The 26,680-nt window shown below is 37.5% G+C and overlaps 1 protein-coding gene across 1 annotated transcript; it reads left to right on the top strand.

Moving 5' to 3' along the window:
- Positions 1–7,157: 7,157 nt before the first annotated feature.
- On the top strand, positions 7,158–26,287 carry LOC106000701 (vomeronasal type-2 receptor 116-like). Its single transcript, XM_013035986.1, has 12 exons — positions 7,158–7,227; positions 9,519–9,549; positions 10,281–10,427; positions 11,748–11,802; positions 12,374–12,396; positions 15,938–16,048; positions 19,166–19,454; positions 21,226–21,541; positions 21,806–22,023; positions 23,176–23,403; positions 24,339–24,462; positions 25,365–26,287. Exons 1-12 carry the CDS (start codon positions 7,158–7,160, stop codon positions 26,285–26,287), a joined length of 2,535 nt encoding a protein of 844 aa, XP_012891440.1.
- The last annotated feature ends 393 nt before the right edge of the window (positions 26,288–26,680 follow it).

Raw genomic sequence — 26,680 nt, 5'->3', positions numbered from 1 at the left:
TATTGTGAATATATCTGCATCATTCAAAATTATATATATATATATATATATATTTGTGTATTATACATATATATTTAAAGAAATCTTTATTAACATCCCAAAGTCACTTATCATAGAAATAGAAAATTCAATCCTAATACTGATATAGAAAAACAGACCTCACTAAGCCAAAGAAATCTTGAGCATAAAGAGTAATGTAGGAGTTCATACTTCAAATTATGCTATAAAGCCCTAGTACAAAGTGAACATTGTACTTGCCAAAACAAAGAAGAACAAGAAGACCAACAGAACAGATCAGAAGACCTCAAAATGAGTTTGACACGGGTGGCTACTGTGCACGCGCACACACACACACACACACACACACACACACACAAGCACACACACACACATATTCAAGAGTTGTTTCATTGCAGAAAAGTCCAAAAACGATATCTGTACATGTAGAAGATTGAAAATAGCTCATTGTTTCCTTCAGCGTCAATTTTTATGTAACGTCAAAGTGGAGCAAATAGGTTATTACACTTATTTGACTTTTGTTATATCAAATAACTTCAAGAGCCAGCTGGAAGATGACAGAGGTGTAGTTGGGACCTAATTGAGCTCTCTCCAAGAAACCAGTTTTCACACTTCAGGGAAAAATCCATTACTGGAAAATCACACCAATTGAACCATCATAGTACAGAGATTCTTCCCAGTGAGGAAAAATTCAGGCAGTCTGCGCGAGAAGACATATTTTGAGTACAAGCTCTTACCAATGGCATCTTCAGGAGTGGCCAGATAAAGCTGGTACAAAGGTGCCAGGGCCTGAGAGTGCTTATCTCTCCCTTCCTCTAGTGGGAACTGGATAAATAGGAGTGGAAATCAACATTCTGCTGGCCACTGAGGATTGCAGATCAGGACAGTCTGAAAAGCCAAGGGAAACTATGAGCAGCCCACAAATGACAGCCACTCCTTCCCACAGAAAGGACTATGGAAGGTGGCCCTCTCCCTACTGCCACCAGAGAAGAACACCATATTTAATACTGGCATAGATCCTGCCATAATAGCCAGCAGATAACTAAGGCAGAGGAACAGCGATTGTGGCACCATTTTTTTTATCAGGGCAAAGAAATTGGACCTGTGAGAGTCAACTCCACTCGGAGGAAGGCTTCCCCGTACAGGAGGAGAAAACTTCTCACAGGGCCAGGTCTGAACAACTCTGGTGAGCCCAGAGAGGCAGCCCTCCTCCTCTGCAGGGAACAACCAAACCTACAGCTTAACCAGCTACAGAAATTACAAAACCAAAAATCTGTAATATCTCACTAAATTCATTTAAGAAAAGGGGGACAGGTTATAAAAGCCCATGGTGTCTCCAGTTTCCAGCTTGGGCCTAACAATGGGTGAGCCAAAAATGGGCGAGCCAAAAATGTGTTATCCCCATCAGATAAAGCCACTGATTCCAACCACCCCAATCCCAAACACTCAAGGTCACTCTCAGCAACAAACTACAGAAGCCAGCCACCTCCTCTCTGCATTACATGAAAAGCAGATCTTGTGGCTACTAAATTAGTCTGAAAAGAAGGTTACAAAGATTCCAAGTCTGTATAGAATTTATTTCTTCCCATCCAAACAATCTGTTTTGTAGAACCAAACAAACAAAAAGAAAAACTGACTACTGCAAGTAAATCAAGTACACCATCAAGAGACTAAAAAGAGGACTCAGGGTAGACACAAGATCCCCCAAATAAATAGTGTTTTTTCCTCCCTATCATAATTATATATATATATATATACACACACACACACACACACACACACACACATATATTTACCTATGTTTAATTTTTCTTGTTTTTAAATTATTCTCACTTTTTGTTAATTCATGTTCCTTTCTGTTTCCTGTTTTTTTGCTTGTGATTTGATTTTTTGTGTTTTCTTTTTATAAAAGCCCATTTGGTTTTCTCTTCCTAATTGCTGTTCTGTTCATTCCTGGAAATACAGCCTATGGTGATTACTGGGCTTTCTCCTTAACTGTGTCTGTACTTGATTTTGAATATAAGTTGATTGCCCAATTCTCTACTGCACATTCTTAATATTTTTAACTTTAGTATTATTACTTCATATCATTAAACTTTATCTCTTTATTTGTTCTTTTTAAATTTTTTTTCCTTTTTTTCTCCTGTTTCTGTTTCTTCTTTTTTTCTTACTTTGAATGTAAGTCCTAATATTCTTCCCTATGTGTCATTTCTTCTCTACATGACTCTACTCTATTTTCTCCTACTAATTTTGTTTACATTTCTCAGTTTTTCCTCTAATTTCACCTCAACCCATTTTCCATTATTCCTGGTCCTTCACTCTTTCTTTGTTATCTTTACTCTCTTGCTCTCCGGTTGTGAGACATTAAGCTAGACAAAATCTGTAATCAATGAGACAAACCAAAGTGGCTCATATTGCTATCCTTTTGGCCCAAATCGCTTTAAACCTCATAACACACTTATTAATTGATTAGAACTATATATAATACCCACTGAAACACAATAAATAGGGGAATAGCTATCTATGATGGTGAACATGTAAAATCAGTGTAAATACATGGCCCAGGGTTGGATTTGTCTTAAAACTGTGCTCCATGTTGGTAATGGACCTATTAACATATCCAATAAAGTGAGATAGAGTGAAAATACCTATCCTTGACTGTGAACCTCCAAAATCTATGCAACAAAGGGCTCTGGGTTGCTGCTTGTCTTAAAATTGTGTTCTGATGTGGAATTGGATGTACTTTTATTTCCTAAAAAGCACAGCTGTAGTGCAAACACCTATCTTTGATTGTGAACTTCCAAACTCTGTGCAATAGAGGGCTCTGTGTTCAGGCTTGCCGTAATATTGTGTTCTGCTGTGGAATAGGAGAAGCTTTTAGTTCCAAAAGAGGAGAGATAGAGTGAAAATGCCAAATTTTGAGTATGAACCTGGGAAGACTACTGAACTTAGGGGCTCCGGAGTGGTGCTTGTTTGTTTGTTTTTTGCCAGTTGTGGGGCTTCAACTCTGAGCCTGTGTGCTGTCCCTGAACTCTTCAGTTCGAGGCTAGTGCTCTACCAAGTGAGCCACAGCAGCATTTCTGGATTTCTGGTGGTTAATTGGAGATAAGTGTCTCACAGGCTTTCCTGCCCAGGCTGGCTTTGAACCATAATCTTCAGATCTCAGCCTTCTGAGTAGCTAGGATTACAGTCATGAGCCACCAGTACCTGGATGGTGCTTGTTTTAATATTGTAATCTGGGGTGGAATTGGATATACTTTCATCTCCAAAAATGTAGAGATACAGTAAAAACTCCTATCTTTGTTTGTGAACCTCTAAAATCTTTGCAACCACAAGGTTCTGGGTGGTGTGTCTCTAAAATGTGTTCTGGTGTGGAAATGGATATACTTTCATTTACAATAACGGAGAGATACAGTAAAAACAGCTATCACAACTTTGGAAAAGCCATCCATCATACACTGAACTTCAGTTTGTGCAAAATTCATCAAATGGAAATAAATGGGTTATTTTAGTTTGGTAATTGCTTTTAGAAAATAGCATAACAATTAACGGAATACTTGACAACAGGAATAACTTGCTTGGTTTTAGTTATTCTAAACTGATTAATATATTTACATTCTTTTTAAAATGTTTTTTATTGTGAAAATACCGTACAGAGGGGTTACAGTTACCTGACTAAGGTTATGAGTACATGTCTTATCCACGTTGTGCCTCCTCCTTTGTTTTTCCCCTACCATCCTTTCCCTCCCACCTCAGAGCCTCCTTTTTCAAAACTGGTTAATGTTATAATCAAATGTTGATGCCTAACTAATGCCTGGCATATTCCCTGCAGTTAAAATTAGTGTTTCAGTATCTGTCTTACATAATTGTAACCCATTTGTCTATCACTTTTACAATAACAATAAAAAATGTGTATTAAAGAAATTGAGGAGTCCAAGATGTGACCGAACAGTAGGGAAACATCACAGCTCTCTCCAACCAAATAGAGAGTTCAGGTTTTAATGTTCCATTTCTTCAAAAGACCAACAACAACAAAAAGGCACTTACTCAGAGAGATACAGGAAGTGAAAAAAAGAAAAAGGAAAAACTCCAGAACTTACACAAAGACAGTTAAGTAGGAAGACCCTTCCCCCACCCCTTACTGTCAGTGGGCTCCATGTCGGGTGGCAGGGCTCCACGCCAGGAACCACAGAGCTGCAAACGTCCCAAGGCTCTTTGAAGACTCCCAAGGGCCAGTGCGAACCTGGATAATACATGCAGAACACCTGGAATGCCGAACCTGCACAAAGACCCCCCAAAGACACAGTGCCTCGGCACAGGCGGGCATAAACAGCCTAGTTTTGCCCTGAGTGGCAGCCAGCAACAGCACCAGCAGCAGTGGTGGTGGCAGTGACAGTGGCGATGAACCACCGCAGGCGCTCATTCACAGTCTCTCCACATCGGCCTGCAGGAACAGCCCAGCCCAGTCCAGGGCAGAGGTAACAGCAGTAGCAGCAGCAAACAAACATATGCTGTCAGAGCCACACAGCACCTTTCTGCAATGGCCCTCATGAGCCCAGTCATGGGCAACCGCAGACTCTCTGTGTGGCACAGAACCTCCTTGCACTGGCCTGTATAAGTGGCCCAGCCCAGCCTGAGGTGGCAGCAGCAGCCGAGGCAGGGCGTTGGAGGTGGCAGCAGCGATGGACTCTAGACTCCTCAGCCCTGTGTCGCTCTCGCTCAGCCTGTGAAAGAAACCCAACTCAGTTTGGGGCTTGAGTAATTGTGCTGGAAGTTTCAAAAGCCTCCAAGCTTGCAGTGCAGCACAGCACCTTTCTGCACCAGCCCTTGTAAGCATTGGGCCCTGCCCAGGACAACCTCAGGTTCGCTGCAGGGCACAGAACCTTCATCCACTGACCTGCATTAGTGAACCACCCAGGCTGGGGTGGCAGCGGCAGGCAAGGCAGGGCAGTGGCTGCAGCAGTGGCCAGGGAACCTAGCCTCCCCATCCCCATGTGCCTCTCTCCTGGCCGGAGGAAGCAACACAACTCAGTTTGGGGCTGTGGTAATGGTGGCTGTAGTAGCAAAAGACTCCAGATTTGGAATCTGAGGAAGATTGTGGAAAATCTGGAGGCTAAACAAGCTCATGCATAGAAAGCAGTTTTAGTGTTCCAGAGAAGAGTCCTAGGCTAGAGAATCACACCAAGTGTGCCATCACAGTACAGAAAGTTTGGCCAGAATTGGAAAACTCAGGCAAGGAGACAGATCTGAGCACTTGCTGGCAGCTGCAGGTGTGGAGGCAGCAATGTCAGTGACAGTGGCCAGAGCTGCCATACCAAGGGAGAGAGTCCAGGATAAAGGCCACCGACATGGTGGGAGAGCGGATTCTACTCACCACCAGCAAAAAACTGACAAGAAGCAAGTATCTTCATCCTGCAGATCGCAGACCAGAGACAAGCCAGGAACTAAGACTCTAGCATGAGTAGGACCCTGACATCCTCACTCCTTCTCAGGGAGCAGAGGAGGGAAGCATACCCATCCCCCACCACCAGAGATCTCCAACTTTGATACTGACAAAGGCCCAGCTGAGCAGCTAGCTCCAACTCAGGCCTTGGAAGAAAACAAAAAAGTCATTTAGTAGGTCACAGGAGCCTGAACTGAACTTCCAGGCTCAGATCCACCCTGGGGAATGTCACCCTGCCCAGGCAGAGAAAGCTCCCACCCCAGAGGAGTGACTTTCTTCAGTGGGTAAACTGAGCCAGAGGCTGCCTCTCCCTATAGTAGCCTGGACAATCAATTGAAACTCAGTAAACATAAACCCTGAGAGTGACTGCAGGCTGGGCTCTGTGAGTGTCTCAGAATTCAGGCCCTCAGAAAAGCTACTGTTTGCTGAAAGGCCTCAACTCTTCCCAGAACCTAACCTCATCACAGCACCTCCAAATCAGGGAAAGAGCCATCTCCCTCTTTTGTGATACTCAAAGCAGATCTCCCTTCCACTCCACTAGCCTGGGAGGAGGATCTCAAAATTCTGGGTATCACAGAGTACTTTTCTGCCTGCTCAAACAAACTGACTTAAGAAACCAATCAAGCCACAGGAAGGTTAAACACAAGCAGACCAGAAACTCCACCAAGAGACTGGTTATGGACACAGGGGAAAAACCAATCTTTCCTGCCCGATCCCCACCCCCACCCCCCAAAAAAATCGAAGAATTCTTTTTTCTACCTTTTTTATTTTGATTTAAATTTTTTTTCTATTATTTTTTCTCTCATAATTTTTATTTCAGGTAGGCTGGGAAGGTGGCTTAGTTTTAGAGTACTTGCCTTGCATGCATGAGGCCCTGGATTCAATTCCTTAGCACCACATAAGCAAAAAGAAAAAAAAAAGTCAGAAGTGGAGCTGTAGCTCAAGTGGTAGAGTGATAGCCTTGAGCTGAAAAGCTGAGAGACACTGCCCAGGCTCAGAGTTCAGGCCCCATGACTGAACAAAAAAAAAAAAAGAAATTATTTTAGGGGTGTGTGTGTGTGTGTGTGTGTGTGTGTGTGTGTGTGTGTGTGTGTTTCTGTGCTTTTTTGAAAACCACTTTTAACCTTTTGGTAATTATTTTTGTTTCCTTTTTTCCTCTCTTTCTTTCTTTTTTGCATGACTTAATTGCTGTTCTGCTCATCCCCAGGTATATACCTGTCATCGATTATTAGACCTTATGCCCCATTGTGTACATACTGATTCCAGAAATTTATTACTCAATTCACATCTGCTTAGACTTAACTTCTTTAAAAGCAGTATTATCTCTTCATACCTATATAATTTTCAAGTATTCCAATTTTAAGAATTTTTATTTTTTAGTGTTTCATATTTCCTTTCTATCCCTCCTCTCCTTTCAACCTATCCTTTTCTTTTCTCAATATCATTTCTTTAAACTTACATAATTTTTAGTGTTTTTTACTTTTTAAATTTAAATTTTTGTTTTCCATACTTTGTTTTTTTTTTCCTATTCCTCTCCTATCATTCTGTCAAAACTATTTTCCTCTTTGAGATTAGTATGTCAACTCCCACTCAGGATAATCAGGTGACAGAACAGTTAATGAATAATCCAGAGGAGAGATCCCAAAAAGCTCTACAAATACTACTGGTCAACATGGTGAATGAAAAGAATGAAAACATGAAAAGGACTCAGTGTGAGCCTGATCGGGAGCGAGAGGAGAGAAACTATAGATTAATACAGGAATCTTGTGAGTGTGAAGACCTATGTCTCTTTGTGCCTGGCTTACTTCAAAATATAATTTTTTCAAGTCTTTCTATTTCCCAATAAATGGGGCGATGTCATTCTTTCTGATAGAGGCATGGAATTCCACTTTATACCTATATATCTATATGTATATCTGTATATATATATAGATACATATATGCATCTATATAGATGCATATCTATATATGTGTCTTTATATATAGATACATATATATGCATATATATATACATATATATCATATTTTCTTTATCGATTAATCTATTGAGGGACATTTGCATTAGTTTCATATCTTAGTAAATAATGCTCTGATAAAATAAACATAGTTGTCCTGAGAGCCTTGGTATGGCCTTGTTTGTGATCATTTGGGTAAATGGCCAAATGTAGGATTGAAGCATCATAGAGGAGCTCTATGGGAATCTTTTGAGGAACCTCCATATTGCTTTCCAAAGTGTTTGAAAAAGTTTGCACTACCACCAACAATGCACTAGAGTTCCCTTTTGGCTACATCCCCTCTAGCATCTGTTGTTATTAGATTGCTTGATTATAGCCTTTCTAACTGGGGTGAGGTGGAATCTCAATATTGTTTTGGTTTGTATTTCTTTTATGAGTAGAGAGGTTGAGCATGTCTTCATGTGTCTATTGGCCATTCTTATTTCCTCTTAAGAGAAGTTTCTCTTTAAGTCTTTAGCCCACTTATTTACCGGGCAGTTGTTTCTTCGTGGATTTGTTGTTAGGGATTTAATGATTTTAATTCTAAGTATATTTTATTTTATATTTTTAAAGAAGTTTTTTCTTGTGAAAATACTGTACAGAGGGTTTACAATCACACGAGCACGGTAATGATTACATGTCTTATCAATCATTCTTGCCTCTTCGTTAGTATTTCCCCTACCCTCCCTTCCCTCCCATCTCCACAACTACATTCCCTCCCCTCCTTCGGCCTAAACTGTAAAGTTTATTTTCGACATAGCATCTTCTACATCTCATTGTTGCAATGGGTCATAGTATAGATAGGGGACCCTTGTCCCTTACCTAGTGAAGATATCCCAATCCGTGTGCTTTCTATTCATCTTGCTAGCTATGTTCTTTGCCATGCAGAAGCTCTGCAGCTTCATTCAATCTCATTTGTCCAAAATTTCTTTGATTTCTTGTGTTTCTGTGTATCTATTAAGAAAATTTGGGCCTGTGCCAAGTTTCTCCTGTTCCTTCCTGTAAGGTTTTCTGGGTGTCTGATCCATTTGGAGTTGACGCTGGTGTAGGGTGATATTTAAGGATCTAGATTTAGTTTTCTACAGGTGATTACCCAATTTTGTTAGCACCATTTACTGAAGTGGCTGTCTGTCTTCCATTCTAATTTTTATGGCTACTTTGTTGAAGATTAGGTGGCTATAGGTCTGTGGGTTCATTTCTGGGTCTTCAGTTCTATTCTATTGGTCCCCAGTTCCGTTCTTGTGCCAGTACTAAGCTGTTTTGAATACTATGGCTTTGTGGTAGAGTTTCAAATTTGGTATGGATCTTCCTCCAGCACTATTCTTTCTGTTAAGGATCATTTTTGCTATTCGGGGTCTTTTATTGTTGCATAAGCAATTTTGGATTGCTTCTTCTATGTCCTTGAAGAATGAGGTTGGGATATTGATAGGTATCACATTGAATGTGTAGATAGCCTTTGGAAATATTGCCATTGTTATGATGTTGATCCTTCCAATCTAGGATCATGGGAGGATTTTCCATTTTCTGAAGTTCTGCTTTGATTTCTTTTTCCATGTTTTTAAAATTTTCATCGTAGAGATCCTTCACTTCTATAGCTACAAAAGAACGAATTGCATTCCTGATTTTAGCTGAACTCTTCTTGTTGTTGGCATACAGAAAAGCCACTGATATTTGAGGGTTAATTTTATACTCTGCTACTTTGCCAAAGTTTTGAATCAGCTTGAGTAATTTGTGAATGGAGTCCGTAGGATTCTTTAAATACAAGATCATGTCATCTGTAAAGAGGGAGACTTTTATTTCATCTTTCACTATTTCGATCCTCTTTAAGTTTACATCTTCTTATTGCTGACCTGGGAATTCTAATAATAAATTGAAGAGAAGTGGAGAGAGTGGACATCATTAACTTATTCCTGAGTTTAGAGGAAATGACTTGTTATTTTTTACCATTAATTATAATGTTGGCTGTAGGTTTGTAATATGCAGCTTTTTTATATTAAGGAATGTTCCATGGATTCCTAGTTTTTCAAGAGCTTTCAACATAAAATTGTGTTGGATTTTGTCAGATGGTTTTTCTGCAACTTTTGATATAGTCAGGTAGTTCTAGTCCTTGCTCTTGTTGATATGATGAATTATATTACTTAAAATTGCTTTCTATATGACAGCTTGATTAGCCCCCAGCTTCTCCTCTACCATCTTCCCCTGGACACTCCTGGCATTTTTATTGTGTTGAAACTATGAGATTTCAAAAGAGAGGATATTTGCTTGGATTTGGTCATTTGAATTGACACTCTTAACTATAATGCCCTCATAATTCCGTTGACAACTCAGAGACATACACTTTTTCTGGCCATTTCACCATTCACATGTTATGGCATCATCTCATGCAACCCAGTTACATCATCCCAAATGACTTTCATGCAAATACTTTCTTGACACAGACTTTGTACAAATTAAACTAAGATAACTCCATCTCTGGGGTCTCACTATCTGTGGTTTGGATGAAATCACAGCACCTGAACTGAAGAAGGCAAATCTGAAAACATGTTTCTAACTTGTGTTTTTCTCCTTGATGCAGGGCTACTAATGCATAGCCCCTGGGAATAGTCTTACACATTACTTCTGAAGACTCAGAGAGACTTTAATTAGAGGTAAGCTATAGTGTAGATCTCTGTCAACAAAGACACATATGCACATATAGAAAGATATAAGAATATCTGTGAAATTGTGATCCTCCAATCCAGCCAGAATTTCTGCTTGGCAGATGCTTCAGGGATGTATATTTTCACTTTAATAATTCTCTTTCTCCATCTTCCCCTCCCTGTCAGGTCCTTGGCTGACACTACCTGCTTTTCTACAATGAAGCAGCGAGCACACATGGATGGAGATGTGATGATAACTGGGATTATGCCCCTGTGCACTTTGGGAATCGATCACAGGAACAGCCATGCTTCTAGGCAAGAAGACAACAAGTTGTAAGTAATTTCAGATTTTATCCCTATTACTATTTTATTCTGAGCACATTCCATGGGTGAGGGAAGTCCGGGTGTGCACATCAATGATCTCTGTGTCCCCTCTACTGACCTCCTTCCTTATTGCTCCAGGAGCAGCTCAGTTTCATTATTTTGCTTTACATCTCTTATACACTGATTATCTGCATGCTCTCAAGAAAGGACTCCATTTCCTTCCAAGTAGTTTCTCCTTTCCATATCCATAAGCTCTTTTCTTTTCTCCAGCACACCTGTATTTCCTCCATTTCACCTGTCACTGTGGAAAATGAAGAGGCCAGGCACTGATTTCATGCCCTAGAACAGGCACAAACACACATCCTCGTGTGCACACACACTTATACAGTCACACATTCTTTGCATACACAAGCAATTACTGTTCCAAACTATGTATTTTGGTCCTGTTTCATGTCAGATATCCTCTACTATACAGCATTACCAGACAGCTCAGCATTATGAAAGATTTCTTGTGCAAAAATTTTATATTCCCAATATTAATTCTTTCCATGTGTGCACATTCAAGTTCTTTAAGTTTTTTTCTATAACTTAGAGTCTCACTAATAAGTGGTATAATAAAAGAGACAAGAAAAGAAAAATGATTGCACAGAACTTTAAGGAACTCTCTCAAACTATCTGATTCTTATTGCAAAAAATATATAATTATCTTTATCATCGTTACTGGTTTTTAAGTGCTGGTATGAAAACTAGAGCCAGAGGCAGCTGCACAAAATTGAGAGCAGAGTTTTCAGGATAGTAATTACTCTCTTCTGTGCTATAGAAAATACATGGATTCATTTTATATGTCACTGATATGTTTATCTTTCTTACTTTCGTGCTGATACTGGGGATTCAGGGACTGTGGGCTGTTCCTGAACATTTTTGTTGAAGGCTAGTGCTCTAGCATTTGAGGCACAGCTTCACTTCTGGCATCTTTTCATAGTTAAATGGAGATAACAGACTCACAGATATCTATGCCCAGGCTGCCTTGAAAACATGATCCTCAGGTCTCAGCCTTATGAGTAGTTGAGAATGAAGGTGTGAAGCACTACTGTCTGGCTTTACTTATTCTTTATATTCCACACTACTTCCCCATGTTTTGCTGTTTCATTCTTTTAATTTTCCAGAACATATTTAAGTACTTGTAATAAGTTGCTAATATTGTCACCTTTGTTACACCTTTCCTCAATTTTCTCCTATTTTTCCCTTTCCCCCAATCCCCCACCAAGCTATACAGATCAGTTCCAACATTGTCATGTGTACATCAGTGTTACATTTGTTCTTCCTTAGAAATTTTGATATAGATTGTACTGAATCTTCTGTACATGGTTTTGCACTAATACAGGTACGTTCACTATACTGATTCCAGCATCCAGAACAATTGGAAGTGTAGGTTGATATATGGAATTTTGTTGCTTTACTTCAGTTTTATCACCTTATTGTTCTTGTAGTACCTCCTTTTGGCTTTATTGATTGTTTCTAGTCTCTTATTTATTTTTTTAGTCTATAGTTCTTTTTCATTTTCATTATTTCATTCCTTCTACTAATTTTGGTTTTATTTTTCTAGCTCCTTGAGATGCCGCATAGGTTCTCTAATACAGCATCTCTATTCCTAATTTCAATAAAGGTTGTTACAATTTCATTTCATTGCTCTTTATATATATATATATATAGATAGATATATAGATAGATAGATAGATAGATAGAGATAGATAGATTCTGATATTGTTCCAAAGTTCACAAAACTTCTTGAAATATATGCTTTGAAAAACAAATCCTTTAATATGTGTTAATCATTTAATTACATTGAATGGTCTTAATTAAATTAAATTCTTTGTTTCTGACTGAGAAACAAGGCATTTCATTTAGATGTTATGGGGATATTTTCTTTCAGTGTTTTCCTTGTTAATTTCTAGCCTTACCACAGTGTGGTTCATAGGTGAGTTCAATTTACTTTTCATACTTTTAAAATCTGGCTGTTTTGTGTTGTATCCCATCTCTTCTGGAGAATGCTCAATATGTTGATGAGAGATGGATTATTCAGACATTGGGTGAAACCTTCTGTAGGTGGATGTGAGGCTCATCTAATCAAGGGTGAAATTTAATTTTGATACCTTCCTGTTTACTTGGTCTAAATGTCTCTCTAGGAAATCTTCAGCTATTATTGTATGGAGGATTAGCTCAAAGCCTGCTTTTATAGAGTTAAGTGCTTTGATCATGAGTTAGCATACTTTTATAATTGATATGTTGTCTGGTTGTTTTTATTGCTTCATCATCGCATTACAAACTTGGCACATTTGGTTGTTTTGATTAAAATCTGTTTGATGTGATATGATAAGGATAATTCTGCCTAATTTTCCTTTTCATTTGCATGGACTACCTTCTTCCACTCCTTTTTCTCTTTGATGTATTGTTTATTGCTATTATAAAGATGATGTAAAGAGAGGTTACAGTAATATAAGTAAAATGAAGAGAACATTTCTTTTCAAACAATGTCACCCTTTCTCTCGCTATGTTTCTCTCCCATCCTCACTTTCCAGTTCTATAGCTTATTTTCAACATAGTGTCTAGTGAGTAGCACTGCTGTATTTGTTTACCCTTTGTTCCACCATTTCTGTGACCCCATGCCCACAAAAACATTGATAAAGAAAAAAAACTCTTTTGTTCCCATTTCCTGGAGTTCTTTTATGAAAAATATTATTTTTTATAATCACATACACATATGTATTACATCTTTGTGTTTCTCTTTAAGTACGTTCTCCTTGTTCTCACTGTGGGGAATGCCTAGAGACCTGTATAATTTATGACATGCAAAGTTTTTGTTGTTGTTATCTCTCGCTTTTTTTTTTTTTTACCGTTTTTCATTTACTTGTAGATATATAAGTACATTCTAGTTACTACACTCAGAGAAACCATGAAACTTCTGTTTCTCTGGGTCTGGTTTACATTATTTTCTTACTCTCACTGAAGGCCATTCATTGAAAGTGAATTGAATTTCTTGGAATCAACCTTTTGTTTGGACTGGAGATTTTATTCATTCAGCCATTCTAACTCTTACTGGTAGAATTTACTGACTTTCCATTCCCAGTCATTGACAGATCATGTCACACTGTTTTCATTATGTAACTTCTTCTCCAGGCTTCATGAATCTTCTTCTATGCTTCCTTTCTCACAGATGTCATTGTTTTTTTAGTTCAATAATACTTACTTTTGGACTTTTGGATTTTGAGATTTATTTGTCTGCTACAGATTTTGTGTTACTTGTGAAACTTAAAATAGATTAAAACAATCTGTTTTGGAATGATGACAACTACCTCTGATGTTAAGGAGAAAAGAAAAGAAAATATGCATACACAGGTAGTACAGGACTATGACCAAATTCATAAGTGAATGAGAGACATGTTATAATGAAATCTTTTCATTTAACTTTTAATGAAACTTTTTCACTTAATATTTTAAGATGACAAGGGGTAACAAGTTAGACAAGATATATACTCACTGCCTTACTTATGAAACTGTACCCACTCTGTATATCTCCTTGCAATAAAATTAAAATAAAAAATATTTTAATGCTCAGTAGGAAATATAATCTTTACCTTATTCATGTAACTATAACACCTCTATACATTATCTTAAAAATGAAAAATATAAAACATATTTAAAGAAAATATATTAAAGTTATACAAATGAAAATGGCAACTACGTTGTATTCCTCTCATCATTTGTAACTTAAATATTTAATTTTAAATTGTTCTATGGAAATTACTAGATATGTTACTAATATTTTCTCTTCATAAGCATTATGTGTAATATTTGTCTACCACAGTTACATTGTTAGAACCTATTAAACTCACTTGTATAATCACTCTCAGCAGTAAGTTTTATACATTTCTAAAATTTTATTTTCTTTTGATGGTAGTACTAAATGTTGCCATTCACCAGATCCGTTTATGAATATAGTGTCCTTTGAACCATGTCACCCTGTTTAAAATTCGCACCCATACCTCCAACCCCACTCCCTCTTTTTCTTTTATTTTTTTATTGGTCATGGGGCTTGAAAATCTCTTTTTCTTAATTTTGGATTACATATTAATTTTTTGACATTAATAATGAATGTACACTTTATATATACATATACCCTGCACAGTTATTCCAAGTATTCAAGTCTTAGACTTTGACTCCACAGCAGAAACAAATGAAAGACAAATGTAATGTTTTCTGAGGTGTTGGACACACTCCTTCATGTATCTATTCACCATGATTTTCTTCCTCTGAGCAGTCTCTCTTAAGTCTCTCTTGGGTTATTGAGTTTGGGAGTTTCCTTCTGTCTTGCTAAATTTTAGCTCTAAGTATATGTTAGATATGACCTCTTTATCTAATGTATAGCCAGTCAAGATTTTCTACCATTCTGTGCTCTGTTCATATATCTTCCTAGCTTTGTCCCTTGCTACTCAGAATCTATTCAGTTCAATACAGTCCCATTTATCCAGGCTTTCTTTGATTTGCTGTGATTATGTATCTTTGTTTAGGTTGTTTTACTCTGTGGCTAGAAGACTTAGGTGTTTCCCTAGTAATTCCTGTAATATTTTCACAGTATCTGTCCTCACATTAAGCTATGTGGTCCATTTAAAGTTGATTCTGCTACAATATGATATATGAGTATAAAGCCTCTGTTTTTTTTGCATGTAGATGGCCAGTTTTGACAGCACTGTTTCTGTAAGAGGCTATCTTTCTTAAAAGCTGTGTTTTTGGCTCTCTTATCAAATATTAAGTGCCTATATGTTTGTGGGATTGTTTCTGCATCTTCTGTTCTGTTTCATTGGGTTTCAGGCCTATTGTTTTGCCAGTACCAAGATGCTTTTATTACTATGGCTTTGTAATAATGCTTCAACTTTTGTATTGATATTCCTCCAGCTCTATTCCTCCTGCTAAAGATGTCTTTATTGCTATTCACGATCTTTATTATTTCATACAAGTATTTCGATTGATTTCTCTAATTCTTTGAAGAAAGTTACAGATTTTTTTTTGGTATTGCAGTGAATTTGTATATTGCTCTGGGCAGAATTGCCATTTTTATGATGTTAATTCTTACAAACCAGGAGCATGGAATGTTTTTCCATTTCCTTAAGTCAGCTTCAATGTCTTTATAAGATTTTTTTTTTTAAATTCACAATATAGATCCTTGCCATCTTTGGTTAATTCCTAAATATTTTGTGAGGCTATTAAAATTGTGTTTCTTTCTTGATTTCAGTATTATTCTTTTCATTGTTGGAACAGATGAATGCTATGCATTTTTGTTGTTATATTTCATAGCTTGTTCCTTTGCCACAGTTTGAATCAACTCAAGTAGATTGGGGTGAGGCATTCTATATGATTCTTTAAGTACAGAATTTTATTGCTCACCAAGAGAGATACCTTTACTTCATCTTCCCTATCTGGATCCCATTTATGTGTTTCTCTTGCCTTATTTCCCTTCCTAGGTATCCCAGCAGTATGTTCAATAGGAATGCAGACAGAAGTCATCCTTGTGTTGTTCTGCATTTAGAGGGAATGGCTTTAAATTTTTCTATGAAGTATAATGATAGCTCTAGGTTTGTCACAGATAACCTTTATTATGTTGAGGAACTTTCCATGGATTCATAGCTTCTCTAGACATTTTTATCAGGAAGTGGTGTTGAATCTTGTCAAATCATTTTTCTGAATATATTGAAAAAATCATGTGCTTCTCATCTTTACTTCTGTTGCTGTGTTAAATTACATCAACTGACTTGTGCATATGGAACCAGGTTAGCAATCTTGGAATGAATTCAATTTGAACATAAGGTATGGTATATTTCATTACTTATTGAATTTGTTTGGCCCGAATTTTGTTGAGACATTTTACATCAAAGTCTATTGGAGAAAAGGGTCTATAGTTCTCTTTTATTGATGGGTTCCTATCTGGTTTGGGTATTAGTGTTATGTTGGTTTCATAGAAAAATTTTGGTAGTGAACTTTCCCTTTCTGTTTCACTGAAGAGTTTGAGGAGCATGGGAGTGAGTTCCTATTCGAAGACTTAAAGACTCCTCTATGAATGCATCTGGTCCTGGGCTTTTCCTGAATTGGAGGCTTTGTTGCCATTTCAGTTGCATTCATTTTTATGGGCAATGTAGGTAACCACCTGGAACTCTTCCTCCAAGGCAGCAGTCCCTGAGGAGGCACAAACAGATTCTGAGCTCAAACAGTTTTGAGGTGGGCAGCAGAAGTCTTATTGAGGGGCTCCTGTGTCTGGTTGTGGCATTATCAATCTCCTCTTTCTATTTTCCCTTATCCTTGTTCTATGGTGTCTTTCTGCTCCTTTGTGTTGTGTGGCAGTAGCAGCAGCCACTCCTTAAAGGTCTGCAAGCTGATTTGCATATCTGCCCTTGTTTCTATCTTTGTGTTTCTAGGATTAATGTTTGCTGTGTGATTTTGTCAGTATCACATGTTTCTCTGTTTAAGATTTGATCGGTGGCACTTCATGTCTGGGTCTCCCTGGGCTGCCTGAGAAGGCTAGGGGCAAAGGTGCAGCCACTCAGCAGTGGTCTGCATGTTGTCTTGTTGTATTCAGCTCTGTGTTAATGTTGTGAGATTTCTTATGCATTTGAATGAGTCCCCATCTCTTTAATGTTTGATTTTTTTGGCTCTCTTGAGGTAAAATGGATGCAGGGAATCTAAATAGCTGTTTTTCTCAGATGCATCTAAGGAGTTTGCTTGTGATAATGCGACCATCTTCTTAGAAGTGTCATGTCTGCATTGATGTGCATCATTGAGGTGTTGATTTGAGATTTTTCTAATTTGTTGATGAAAGACTTGAATCGTCTTCAGAGATCTACCTTGGCTGTGTTCCAAAGGAGTTGATATTTTAGTTGTTCTTTCACACTGAATCCCAGAAACAATTAAATTTCGATTTTTATCTCTCTCTTCAAAAAACTGCTGAAGTCTCATCAATGAATTGCTTTGTTTCCATGAGTTTATTTTCTGTGACTAATTTGGTTGTACTCAGCTTTGATTGTGGTGACAGGAAAGAAGTTATACAAATTCACGAATATTTTTCTTGTTCCTTAATGGTTCTGTTTTGTGGTCTGAAAAAATTACTTTAGTATTTCTTGTAGGAAGAGTTTAGTGTAGATAAATTCTCTTAACTGTGCTTCTCTGAGAACATCTTTATCCTTCCTTCGTTTCTACAGGGTAATTTTGCTAGGTGCTATAATCTTGGTGGATAATTTAGTTTTTTTTAATCTTCAGTATTGTAAAGATCTCTTGCCATGCTCTCTTGACTTATATGGACTCTGCTGAGGAGTTAGCTGTTATGAAAATGGGTGCACACATATAGCATATGGGTCCCATTTCTATTCTAATTTAGAAAATCATCCTGTATATGTAGTTAACTTGTGAGTGCTTCATGCTTAGACAGGCTACTGTAGATGTTATGTTCAATAATTTTATTATCCTTGGCTGGGAAGTTGGCTTATTGGTAGCGTGCTTGCTTCACATGCATGAGGCCCTGGGTTCAATTCCTCAGCATCACACAAGCAGAACAACCTAGAAGTGGTGCTGTGTCTCAAGTGATAGAGTGCTAGCTTGAGCTGAGAGATAGCTCCCAGGCCCAGATTTCAGCCCCAAGATTAATAAAAATATTGATTATGCTTTCACCTTTAAGCCTTTTACTTTGTAGGTATCTCTACATTTGTTTTTGCTTTGTGGAAAATACTCTCTTCAACTTTTGAAAAAGCTTTATAACACATCTTCATTTCTGCATTTTATTCCTCCATATGTGTATGTGCAATTAGATTTTTCTCAAGCTATTTTCTTCTGTTTGTAACATTTCAGAATATGATAGGCTTTCATGATCACTTCACATATACCTACAGCATATAATGAACAAGTTGGTCCTTTCATTCCATTACCAACATGCCTTCATTGTTTCCATTTAAACAATACCAGTTGATTTCATTATATTAATTTCTTTATAATATTCCCGCTTGCAAGCATGCATATAGTCACAAAAAAACACAGATTCACACATACTTTGGTGCACACAGACAGGACTTGGAGAAAGAAAGAATGAATAGTACTTTGTTCCTCTTTATTTTGCTACTTTGGTTCCTTTTGAGAGTCTCTATTTAAATATATTGGGAAGAGAATAGTGATCAGCATTTTATCCTGGAGGTCTTGGAACTGGAAATCTTATAGGTCTGCTCTTTTCCTGGTTGTTATCAGTAAGAACTATTCCATATGTTGTGTCTGTAAACATACCTTGCTATAGTATCATTCGTAAATAACCCTTTGCTTCTGAATACTGCTCTTAAATTAAACATTCCGTAGTTAGCCGGACCTACCCTATAAACACAAAACATAAACTGGGTGACTGAAAACACGAGAAATATTTTCCATACAGGTTAACTAGTTGCACTAATGTAAAGAAACACAACATTTGCTGCCTCATGAAAACTTAATCCAACACACAGCAGCCTTTTGCTGTGGTACATGTGGTAATGAGGAAAACAAGCTCTCCCTCAACTTAAATAAGTATCTGAATTCTATATGTAAGTATAGGAGACTACATTTACATTCCATTCTAATCGGGGTATTATTTTAACTTTTTCTTTGACAAAGAAGCAAGCATTTGATATATTTAAGTTTTAAACATGACATACTTCTTCAAATTTTCTTTGGTCATTATGCAGGTTGATCTTCAAGAACTATCAGTATGTTTTGGCCTTGGCTTTTGCTATAGAGGAGATCAACAAAAACCCTGATCTTTTACATAACCTGACTCTGGGATTTAATGTCTATGATGTTCACTTCAATTCTTGGACAATGTTTAAGAATCCCTTTATTTGTCTCTTTGGGAAGTATAAAATTCCAAACTATTCCTGCGTGAGAGGAAGCAGTTCTATAGCAGTACTTACAGGACCATCAGGAGTAGTATCTGACCAGATTGGGACATTGCTTGGACTCTACAGATTTCCACAGGTGAGAGTGAAAGGTGTGCAAGTATAGAAAAATGTCTAAATTCATGCCATTTCAGATGTTAGAAGAAAATGATAGGAAGAGACTGGATTCACAAATAAATCAGATTTTGTGATATCAAAGTGTAATTACTTAACGGTAGTCAGAAATATAATTTTAATCATTTTGAAAAAAGAGGTGAAAGATTTGAGCAAATAATTGGATAATTTATTGTTTCAATCTCTATGAATAATTTTCTTTTATAAATCAGGAAATGCAAGATGACTTTGCAGTGTGAAGATATGTTGAGCAGGTTGTTGATGGCACACAAAAGTAATCCTAGCTAATCAGAAAACTTGTATCTCCAATTAACCTACACGGAGCATAAGATGAATGTGTGCCTCCATTGGTATAGAATAAGTCTTAAGGAAAATGCCCAAAGAAGTGCAAGAGTGTATGAGTGTGGGCCCCTGTACTGGCATTGATGTGTAAACACACACACACACACACACACACACACACACACACAGAAAATAATATTTTGAACAAAATAAATCAGGATCAGAATAAGAAAGTGTAGCCATATCCTCACAAATGTGAGAGTTACATCTAAAATATGAATATATTACATGAAATAAATATGGAACAGTCAAATAGCCATTGCACACACATATACGTATATATGTATGTATAATGTGTATATATGTATATATACATACACTTTATTAATCTGACTAACATAGGATATATAGAGAGGTGAAACTCCATAGTGTAACTTTTCTAATCTACTGACAGTGTGAAAAATGAACACCAAAAAAAGGTGAAGCATATCTTGTCTGAGTGGGATAGGTTTTAAGGGAAAAATACAGAAGAATAGGAAAAGGTTGGGTGGAGGAATACAACATAATATTCAATGGGCATGGGTCAAAATGGAATTAGGAAAGTTGGGGAGTGTGTGGGGTTACAAATAGGAAGTGTTGATGGGAAACAGTGACAAAAACTAAAAAATACTTTACAAATACACAGCTATTCAAAAACAAATTATTTTTTCTAAAACTAAAAAACAATCCTACGTTTCAAATACTTCAACTAGTTCTTAACAGAGTTCAAGAGTGAGATTGTAAATAAGAGAAACAAGGGGATGTAAGTTCCTTTGGGTCTATAACTAGTACATGTTTGAGTCAAGCTGAAAAGTTCAGATAAGTTAATGTTAGGGAAATGATCCCTAAGATATGTATTCAACTGTTTTTTTAGGTGATTGTTTCTAACACATTTATAAGATTATTTATTTGTTACTTTGTATGTCCCTCCCACATGGTATAACTCCTGCTTTCACTGTATTTGAGGTTGGTATAATTTGTGGAGGGGAAGGGAAAAAACAAATCGTTTAGCTAGGGATACAGGTGGATCCATTGCAACAATGGGATCAACAAGTCATTATGTGGAAAAACCAATTTTAAAACTTTGGTGGGGGGAGGAGGATTGGGTGGCGGGGCAGGGGAGGGATGGGAAGAGACTTTGGGGGGGAGGAGGATTGGGTGGCGGGGCAGGGGAGGGATGGGAAAAGATGGGAAGGGGAAACCAAAGAGGAGGATACAACAAAAGAGGAAGATAAGAAATGTACTCATTATCTTGCCCATGTAATTTTTACCCCTCTGTACAGAATTTTCACAATAAAAATTAAATAAAGAAAATTTCTCTCAATTGCAAAAAATAAAAAATAAAGGCTGAGACTGAGATAGTGATTCATGGCAATATTCTCGTTCACAGAACATGCAATTTTCATTCCCTTTAGTTTACCTTTGGGCCTTTTGATCATGGCCTGAGTGACCATAACAAGTTTCCTGCTCTCTATCAGATGGCACCAAAGGACACATCAATAGCCACTGCTATGGTCTCCTTACTGCTTCACTTCAGCTGGAGCTGGGTGGGACTATTGACCACACAAGATGATAATGGGGCAAAGATTCTTGCTGAATTGAAAGTAGAGATGGCCAAGAACAGAGTTTGTGTAGCCTATGAGCTAGTGATCGCCACCCAAGATGCATATAACCACATAACAGTTAATCGTTATATTAATCTATCTTCAGCAAGTGTCCTCATCATATACGGTGATAATAATTCACTGATGATTTTTATGATATATATTGAGCAAATTATTACACATGGGAAAGTTTGTATCATGAACTCTCAGTGGGATTTCACCCTGAAAAGGAGATATTTCGTGATAGGATCATTGCATGTACCTCTTATTTTTACACACCATCATGTAGATTTTTCTGGATTCACAGATTTTGTCAAGGCAGCTAAGCCTTCCAAATACCCAGAAGACATTTTTCTTGCGAGGCTGTGGTTTCTCTCTTTTAATTGCTCTGATTCTGTGTCTGACTGTGTAACATGGGACAACTGTGCTCATGATGCCTCTTTGGATTGGTTACCTGGGCAGAGTTTTGACGTGACTATGTCTGTAGATAGTTACAATATATACAATGGTGTGTATGCTGTGGCTCAGGCTCTCCATGAGATGCTTCTTCATCAAACAGAAGTTCAAACAACGGGAAATAGAAAAGGAGAATTGCCTTCCTCTACTCAGGTAAGTTCTTCTCTGTTGGAGTACACAAACCATGAGCAAAGGCACTTGCTAGAGGAGTTTCTTACTGTATGAAATTAAGTAGTTCTGTATGTGTACATGTGGGTTTTTGTTTATATATATGGCATGTGTATATATACAAACATATATATACACACCAAATATATATATATATATATATATCCCTATGTCATACATATCTGGCTTGCTGATATTAATGGGTATATATTTCAGTATTTGAAGTAATTGTTTCAACTCTTAAGCATTTTCCTTTCTATTGTCAGAAACTATTGGAAGTACAAAATTGAACAAATGTATAGTCACATTTACAACATTAAATATTTCAGTTGCTTTTCCAAACCCTATGAATTCTTTATGTTTCAATTTCGTTGATGTATTCTAGACATGTGGGGATATGCTCTGAAGAAAACAACAGTCCAGTAACAAGGATAAAATATATTCCATCTTTCTAAAAATTAATTTTGACCAATGCAAGGGGCTTGAACACAGTTGCTGGGTAGATCCCTGAGTCTGTGTTTAAGGTTAGCACACAACCACTTCAGCATAGCAAAACTTCTGACATTTTTTGAAAAGTTTATTGGATAAAAAATTCTCACTGCCCTTTCTGCCCCAGCCTGCTTGGAAGCATGATCTTCTGATGTGAGCCTCCTGATTAGCTGATATTACATCCTTGAACCACCAGCACCCTGTTTATGAACCCATTAGTTACGAATAATATCAACATGTTCATAGCTCATGTTTTAAAATCTGTGAATTCAGCTTTTCCCTATGAGTTTCTTCAGTCATAGCAAAGGATGACTTGCCGAAACCAATTCTTCATGTTTTTCATAAGTGACTGAGTTTCATTCAACTTTAAGTAGTAAATATTTAGCAAGCACAAACCATAGAAATTCACAAAAGAGTGGAGTGAATTTTTCTGAAAATCTTCCTCTTTTTCTGAGTGATCAGGATAGATTATTTTTTCACAAAGATTATTTTGATTCCTCCATACATTTTCTTCTGTGATACTTCACTAGTTATCTCTACTATTCTCAAATTCAGAATCAGAGATTAAAGGCAATCAGGAACTTTGAATATTTTGCTTTCTGTCTTACCTCTGGAATACACTTGACCATAAGATGTGTCTACTTTTAGCTGCACACTTTTCTGAAGAATAACCAGTTTTACAATTCTATTGGATATCAAGTAATTTGGGACAATCAAAGGAAATTGGAGCCAGAGTATGACATTATGAATGTTTGGAATTTTCCAGAGGGTCTTGAACTTGAGGTGAAAGTAGGAAAGTTTTCTCCATATGCTCCACATGGCAATCAACTTTCTTTATCTGAAGATATGGTACAGTGGTCCATTGAAACTACAGAGGTGAGTTGGATCTGATCCTAATAATTTTCCACACACATAAATTGGCAAAAGTCACCCTTTTAAGTTTGTACCTGGTTGAGTTCCAGCTAGGTTATCCTATAAACCTAGAGTTGATTATAGCTCAGATGGGAATGTCATAGTTTAAAGTCAGCTCACACAGGAAACTTTGTGAGATGCCTATTGCCAATAAACCTCCAAAAATATGGAGGTAGAGCTGTGTACTAGAGTGCTACACTTGAGACAAAATAGCTGAAGTCCAATGCTCAGGACTTGATTTCAAGCCCCAGGATCAGAACCAAGTGAGTTAAAAGTGTTTCTACATATTGATTTGGAATATTTTCATAAGATGTAAAATATATTTTTCTCAGTGAGATTCTAACACTGCAATAAAGTAGCTGAAGAGTTAATTTATGGGGTTGAAAGTTTCTTTTGCTCCCTTCTGTGGAGATTCTTTCATTGGTTAATCGACCTGCAACTTAACTATCTTTGTTTAGAGGAATCATTAAATGCACCTGTAAGAAGATTTCACCTCATGAACGCTTGAAAACAAAGAAAAAACTATTATCACGTCGGGGCTCACATAACCCTATAAAATGGAGGTCTCCTCCTTGCTCTTTCTAATGTCACAGATGAGTAGGAGAAAGCATATTGTGCCAGGAATTCAAGGAAATACCATAGGCTGGAAACTAGAAATTACTTTCTCACCACTACTTTCCACTTTTTAAAAAACCCATCCATGCCTTACAGGCTAGAAATCAAGATTGAATCACTTAGCCTTTGGGAATCATGGAATATGGAATCTATAACAGAATACAATAAACCAAATGCACTTACCTGTTTAAAACATTATACTTAAGCATCCCATTGTAAAACTGGATTGTTGTCGTGTTTGGTACATGTTGAAACAGTTATTGACACACCCTGCCTTTCCTCAGACTCCTCACTCTGTCTGCAGTGAGAGTTGTGGTCCTGGATTCCGGAAATCTCCTCAGGAGGGAAAGGCTGCCTGTTGCTTTTATTGTACACCTTGCTCAGAAAATGAGATTGCTAATGGAACAGGTGAGTCAGGCTTATAAAGAAATCAGTTATCTCTCTCTAGTTATCCTCAATCAAAACAAGTCAATGCAAAAACTGTGTATTAGGATCACAGAGCTCATTCTCCTTCTCTCTGTTAATAACTAAATTCTGAGATGTGGTAGTATTGCTAATGGCAATGTGATAGAACATGATTTTGCATTATGTATTTAGAAAGATATTCCAGAATATTGCAGGGACAGTTACTCCAGGAATCTGTCTTATCACCATTCATTAGGACAAGTCTAAACTCTACCATAAAATTAAACATAAGTGGTATAAGGTGAGTCTTCATCTTAAAACTTACATTTTACTCCCACAAAAAAACTTGGATCTTGCTTATCTTTATTTCTCAGTGCCGAGAACGCTTTTGGTACAGGGCAAGGCCTCAGTAAGCTAGAATCAGTTTAGGAAATAGGAATGACCATAGAGGGTCAAAGAGTGATGAGTTTGTTCGTACAACGTTACAGGTGAAGAGCCAAGACAAGCATAATGAGAGGAAATCAAGGATAATATACCACAGGGTAAAAATTAATGTCTTACAGAAACATATAGGGCAATGTAAGCTGTATACTTCCAATTTTAATATGATTACACGACTCTTAATTAGCGTCAGAAAAAGTATAAAAAAGTTAATAAGATAATGTCATATCCCACCTATCATTTTATCTATATGTGTGATAGTCATTAATTAAAAATATTGTATAAAAATGCCTGAATGATGAAGAAAAAAAAGGGAAGCAGTTACGGCTTGCAAAAAATACAAAAGAATTTTTATGATAGTAAATGCAGACATCTGAGAATTTCCCCTAAAGGAAAAATTCCCTAAATTCTTTGAAGCAAACTTGCTTAATAAAAAAGTAATGGTGGTGTACATTTCTCACCAGATATGGAGCAATGTGTGAAATGTCTACATCATCAGTATGCCAACACACCCAGGACACAGTGCCTCTTGAGAGTTGCAAGTTTCCTGGCTTTTGAAGATCCGTTGGCCATGGTTATGGCCTGCATGGCACTTTGCTTCTCTTTGCTAACTGCTGCTGTTCTTTGGATGTTTGTGAAACACCAAGACACTGCCATTGTTAAGGCCAATAACCGGGCTCTCAGTTACATCTTGCTCATCTCTCTCATCTTCTGTTTCCTCTGTTCTTTGCTCTTTCTTGGTCGACCCCAAACAGCTACCTGCATCCTGCAGCAGATCACATTTGGGGTTGTGTTCACTGTGGCTGTTTCCACAGTGTTGGCCAAAACAGTGACTGTGGTTCTAGCCTTCAAGGCCACTTCCCCAGGAAGAAGGATGAGGTGGCTGCTGGTATCAGGAGCTCCTAACTTCATCATCCCCAGCTGCACGCTCATCCAGGTGACCTTCTGTGGCCTCTGGCTGGGAACCTCTCCTCCCTTTGTGGACACAGATGCACACTCTGAACATGGCAACATCATCATCTTGTGCAACAAGGGCTCCCTCACTGCCTTCTACTGTGTCCTGGGATATCTGGGCTTCCTGGCCCTGGCCAGCTTCACTGTGGCTTTTCTGGCCAGGAACCTGCCTGACACCTTCAATGAAGCCAAGTTCCTGACCTTCAGCATGCTGGTGTTCTGCAGTGTGTGGCTCACCTTCCTGCCTGTCTACCACAGTGCCAAGGGAAAGGTCATGGTGGCTGTAGAGGTTTTCTCCATCTTGGCCTCTGGTGCAGGGCTCCTAGGTTGCATTTTTGCCCCAAAGTGTTATACCCTCTTGTTAATGAGAAATAGAAATTCTCTGCATGGCTTCAGGGATAAAAGACATAGTAGGAGAAATAAGCATACTTAGTATTAAGTGCCTAGGTTTGATTAGTACACAGAAGGTGTAATCTAAATCTCTAGTAATAGTAATGATCTCTTCTTGTTATAGTTTATATTATAGAATTTTTACTTCAAAGAATAAGGTTGTACTGCATATTTCCTAGCAATGGTAGTCACAACTGATGGTAATCACAATTTATACTGGAGTTGTGCTTCTATATCTTGGTCTTCCTATTTAATCTGCACTTATTTATATTATCCACTCTTCCTAAATTCTTTTCTCTATTGTCTTTTATATATGTATATTTTCATTGTAAAGATACTGTACAAAGTGTTTACAGTTACATGAGTAAGTTAATGAGTACATTTCCTATCAATCATCTTTAATCCCTCCTTTGTTTTCCCCTACTATCCCTTCAGC

Source organism: Dipodomys ordii, unplaced genomic scaffold, assembly GCF_000151885.1.
Source record: "Dipodomys ordii isolate 6190 unplaced genomic scaffold, Dord_2.0 Scaffold235, whole genome shotgun sequence".
Classification (NCBI taxonomy): Eukaryota; Metazoa; Chordata; class Mammalia; order Rodentia; family Heteromyidae; genus Dipodomys; species Dipodomys ordii.
Note: the sequence above shows the minus strand (reverse complement) of the source record. Positions and strands in the feature narration are given on the sequence as shown.